We start from the raw sequence: 5,058 nt of genomic DNA, 5'->3' as shown, positions 1-5,058 counted from the left end.
TTATTTTCGTTTTTTCATATCGTAAAATCAGTTATACATAAATGCGTATATATGTCACGATGAACGAGTTTCTGTCGAGTTTAAAAGTTGTTGAACATTAGTTTTGCCCCAAAATAATTTAACCTTTAATAGCTAAATTATTTCACTAATGCGCCTAATAGTGCCGTTTCATCACAACTGCCAATGGGTGAGCGAAATAGATATCAAAATGAAAATATATCCAACCGTGTGGCTAGGCTCTGTGTATAAATATATTTTTCCACGTGCCATTTAAATGTGAGCGACATTAAATTCAATTTTCGTTTAATAAACTGCTTCTCCTTACAGCGAGATTTTACCATAGAATTGCATCATCTGCACATAGATGTTTTCAATCGGACTCTAGTAAAATCGGTCACTTACCATCTTCATGGTACGAAAATAATCTATGTCGATTTTACATTATCCAGAAACCTTTATGATTTCGGCCTTAAAGCATCTGTGGATATGATTAGGAAAGACAATCGAAACATGAATGTTTTCAAAGTGGACACCCGTGGTTGTGATGCCCTGAAGAGTTCCCACGATAAAATGAATTTGCTAAAGGTTATATTTCGAGAAATATTCCGTGTCAGCAATATACCTAGGAAATGTCCAATTCTTGCGGTGAGTATTTTTAATGTAGGAATTGCAGATCGCATTATCAAGACCTCTCTCGATCGGTTACTCTTGGTGAATAAATATTCGATCCAGATATTTTATACCCCCAACCATATGCCTAGTTATTACCACAGCTATATAGCTAGAGAGGGTATATATCATTTGATGCGGTCAAAAAGATCTTCATCGAAATAACGGTTTTAGACCCTAGGTCTCTTTGGACCAAATCCGTTACAGGACATTTAGAGTCGATCTAGCGATGTCCGTCCGCCTGTCTGGCTAGCTGGTGCGCATGATAACTCTCGAAAGGAGTATCCGATTTGGTCTAAACTTGGCAATATCCGTCCACTCCTTTAGGTACCTCCCCCACCAAGGGTCAAAATTTTCAAAGGAAATATTTTACAGCACAGAAAGAGAAGGGATAATCCGATTTTGCTCCAACTTTGCAAAACCTAATATTTGCGTCAGTGCTAGGTCAAATGCGAAAATGAACAATATCGGTCCTCTCCATCACGTACCTCCCCCACAAAGGGTAAAAATTTTGAATGTTCATGAAGCTCATAAATTACAATATTTTTATAAACCCAATATCTGGTGTGGTACCGCCAGCACAAAATTTTGAATATCCATTAACTTCATACATATTATTAAAAATTAATATCCGATTCCATTCAGACTTGGTACATCTCAATATTTCTATTAACACAAAGTCTGTTATAAAGATAATAGAGATCGGACCATTCCTTCTGGTACCTCTCCCACAAATGGTCAAAGTATTGAATTGCCAAAGCGAACGTAAAATCCGAAAAAGCATCAGGTTCACTTTATGATTCGCACATCCCATTATTTCTACTAACACAAGATCTGCTGAGAAGATGGGATATATCCGGTACTTCCTTCTCAAAGGGTAAACATTTTTAATATCCATGGATCTCATAAAGCGCGAAATCAATATCCGATTCCGTTCAGACTTGGTACATCTCAATATTTCCATCAACACAAGACCTGTTACAAAGATGGTAGAGATCGTAGCAATCGTATCTACTTACAAAACAACCCGAATATCGTGTGTAACTGTTATGTGGGGTTATACGAAAACGTGGACCTCTACATCCAATTATATGCCAGAGAAGATTCCATTGAAAGGACAATACCGAATATCAGGAGGTACAGTTATATGGGGACTACTTCAAAAATTTGGACGTATACATGGTGAGATAAAAAAACTGCAACAAAGTCAAACGCCATATTTGTTTACATTTTTTCTTTAAAATTTATTGAACGAAAGCAAAAAATGTCAGAAATATCATCAAATTTTAGAATAAGTTTAGATTTGTTCGAATAGGTCACCTTTGGCATGAATTATGGCCTTCAAACGGCCAATGAAACCGCCAAACGCTGCCCGAAAGTTGCTCCGCGGTATTTTGGCCCATTCCCGGCAAAGCGCTTGCTTTAGGTGATCGACACTTTGGTACTTTTTAGTGACAATCTTGCTTTCCAAAATACTCCAGACACAATAGTCCAACGGATTTGTATCCAGATTTTGGTGGCCATTGTGCCATTCCATTCTTTGGTGGCGCGTGTTGAGTCCTGTTGGAGTGTCCAAGGTTTGCGGCCAAAATGTTTGGGTGTCCAAGTCTTTAATACACACTCCAGAGTATTTTCGCGATAATATTCGACATTTATTGTGATGCCACGATCGATTAATACGAGCATAGAGCGACCATCGGCTGTTATAGCGGCCCACATTATCACCATGGCCGGCGCTTGAGTTTTGGTTGCCAACCGAAGTGCACATTTTCAGCTGACCTCTTTGGCAAGTAAACATGATCATTCTGTTTGCTTACAAACTGCTGGACAACGAATGTTTTCTCATCGGAGAAAACCAAATTCGGCAGTTCCCCACTTTCGGTCAAGCGAAGCAACACTTTAGCTCTTTTTGTTGCGATGTAAGTTTATGCACTTTTTGGAATTTCAATGGATTTACCCCGAGCTTATTTTTCAATATTTGCCGAATGGAATATTACCATATGTTCAGCTCACGAGCCATATTTCGGCCACTGCGACGCTGGTTTCCATCAAGTCGCTTCTTTACTTTTCGAACAACTTGTGCTGATGTTGCTGTTTTCTTCCGTCCACTTCCTTGACGTCGGTCGAGCTACGCTACTAGTATCACGGTAACGAGCAATGGTACGAGACACAAAAGATTTATTCACATTTAAATGCTGGAGTGCTCTAACGATAGCCACTTGCGGTTTTCCAGCCAAATATAAAGAAATCACACTATCACGCTTGAATTCCATCACGAATAACTTTTTTTCTGGAAAATTCTCACCAAAATGCTTTTGTTCTCTTGCAAACAGTATAATGAGCTGTCACTGGAATAATTTTAACAGCTGTCAGACGAATGGCTTAGAAATAACAGCAGCCTGAAGTTGGTTGCAGTTTTCTCATCTCACCATGTATACACCATAATAATTTTATCCAACATAGAACGAGTTCGAATGTGAGCTATATCCATTCGCTCCGACTGGATCTCACCCACAATACATCCTTATATATCCGGTCGGATGTAAATATATAAAATAACACACAAAAGTTCATAATTTGCAATAACCTTAAATAAAATGTAAAATGGGTCCAACTACACAGATCTTAAAAATTCTGGCGGTCCTCACACAAAAATAACAAAAGTTATTGATACACAAATTCAGAAAAAACAAAGGTCCCATACAAAACGAATGCTGTGTCTACCCAGTAATTATTTTATCATGGTTGTATATATACTTTCATCATATAATGTTATAAATATTGTTTATTGATTAAAGTTTATTATTTAAAGTTTATAATATTTAACGAAACGCAAAAAATTTAACAATTTGAGCAAATTTTCAAACTAATATTTTTTTTTTTCTATTTTACTTTCAGAACAAGAAGTACTTTATAAACAATTACACCGTAAATGATGATGACTTTCCACCGATATTTCCTAGTCTTGAATTCCGAATAAAAATTGATATTATTGTTGATAAAGATGCGATAGCTACAGCGGTTATAAAAGGACGTATTCGTAAATAGTGAAATTGTAAACAGCAGTTGTATTAGTCACAACAACATAATGTTACTAATTATTACCATTAAAAGATACATTATCTGTAAAGCATCACAGTTTTGCTTTACCATTTACGACATAGGCACTTCTCAAACAATAAAGATCCATTCATATTACATTTTTTTTGTAAAACACAGGTAAGACCAGACTATGCAGGTGAGTAAGATACCCATCAAAAACGTCAATTGACGTTTCCCAAACAATTTTTTTAGAATCCACTTTTCTATTTTTTATTTTTCCGCTGCTGGTATTTTTATTTTTCCGCTGCTGGTATTTTACTCTCAACCTACAATCTATACTACACACTGTGCTGCTTTTGCAACCATTAAACATTGTTTAAATTCCTATTTTTTTTTGTTTACCAATATCAAGTCTAGAACTCACAAGCTTCGTGTTTTTGATGACTAATTTCTTAGCAATAAGAAAAATATGTCCTTGTGTAATATTTTAAAAAAATAACTTATCATTTCCATCCTAATTGCAGAATGTAATTTCTTTACATTAACTTTTAATGGGTTCCTGGCTCATACAGCTTCCCAGCATCTCCTGAGTAATTATCTAACTTTATGTTATTAATTTCACATATGCCGTAATAGAGAGGACAAGTTCCCCCTCTTACACATTTTTTTGAAATTTTCGGATTAAGATTTCTTGCAATCCGTTAATTTTAGTATTCGAGGAATATTAAATAATATTGCACTGATAACAAAGTGGTCGTTTTCTGAAAGTGGTCGGGATCGTACCAAGTCGAAATTTTCTATAACATTTTTTTGTAATAAAATTCGTCAAAAGTCTAAATCTCACCTAAACAAAAACAAGTAAAAAACTGTAAGTTCGGCCGCCCCAAACTTTGAATACCCTCCACAATTTCTAACAAATTTGGCAATTAAAAAAAAAATAATAATAAAATCCGTTAAAAATTCTGGTAAAATTTTAAAAATACCGAATGTAGCCGTTATATTAGGGTCTATATGACGACGTGGGCCTGTCGAGGCAATTTTTGTCATAAGCCATTACTTTATTCAAATGCGAAAAAAACTCGGTGAATAATGTAGCTAAATTATCAAAATACCAAATATAGGGAGGTACCATTATATGGGGCCATACCAAAACGAGGACCTTCACAGACAATTTTCTATCATAGGCTGCTTCAAATACCAAATTTGAAACAATTCCGGTGAATTATGTCGCTAAAATCATCAAAATACCGAATATCGGAAGGTACCGTTATATGAGGGCTATATGAAGACGTCGACCTGCACTGAAAATTTTCTGTCATAGACTGTAGTATTCATTATGAACTTCAA

The 5,058-nt window shown here is 35.8% G+C and overlaps 1 protein-coding gene across 1 annotated transcript; it reads left to right on the top strand.

The window, feature by feature from the left end:
* Window positions 1-333: 333 nt before the first annotated feature.
* On the top strand, window positions 334-3,723 carry LOC131806945 (uncharacterized). The gene is made up of 2 exons (XM_059131903.1): window positions 334-645; window positions 3,568-3,723. The coding sequence occupies exons 1-2, from the start codon at window positions 487-489 to the stop codon at window positions 3,715-3,717; spliced, it is 309 nt and encodes a 102-aa protein (XP_058987886.1). The 5' UTR covers window positions 334-486; the 3' UTR covers window positions 3,718-3,723.
* The last annotated feature ends 1,335 nt before the right edge of the window (window positions 3,724-5,058 follow it).

This window comes from Musca domestica, unplaced genomic scaffold (genome assembly GCF_030504385.1).
Source record: "Musca domestica strain aabys unplaced genomic scaffold, Musca_domestica.polishedcontigs.V.1.1 9, whole genome shotgun sequence".
Lineage (NCBI taxonomy): Eukaryota > Metazoa > Arthropoda > Insecta > Diptera > Muscidae > Musca > Musca domestica.
Note: the sequence above shows the minus strand (reverse complement) of the source record. Positions and strands in the feature narration are given on the sequence as shown.

Excerpts from the sequence above, each read along its gene's own strand:
- LOC131806945 (XM_059131903.1), top strand. The coding sequence starts at position 487 with ATGATTAGGAAAGACAATCGAAACATGAATGTTTTCAAAGTGGACACC. Across the intron at positions 646-3,567 it reads GGAAATGTCCAATTCTTGCG|AACAAGAAGTACTTTATAAA; the intron begins GTGAGTATTTTT and ends TTTTACTTTCAG.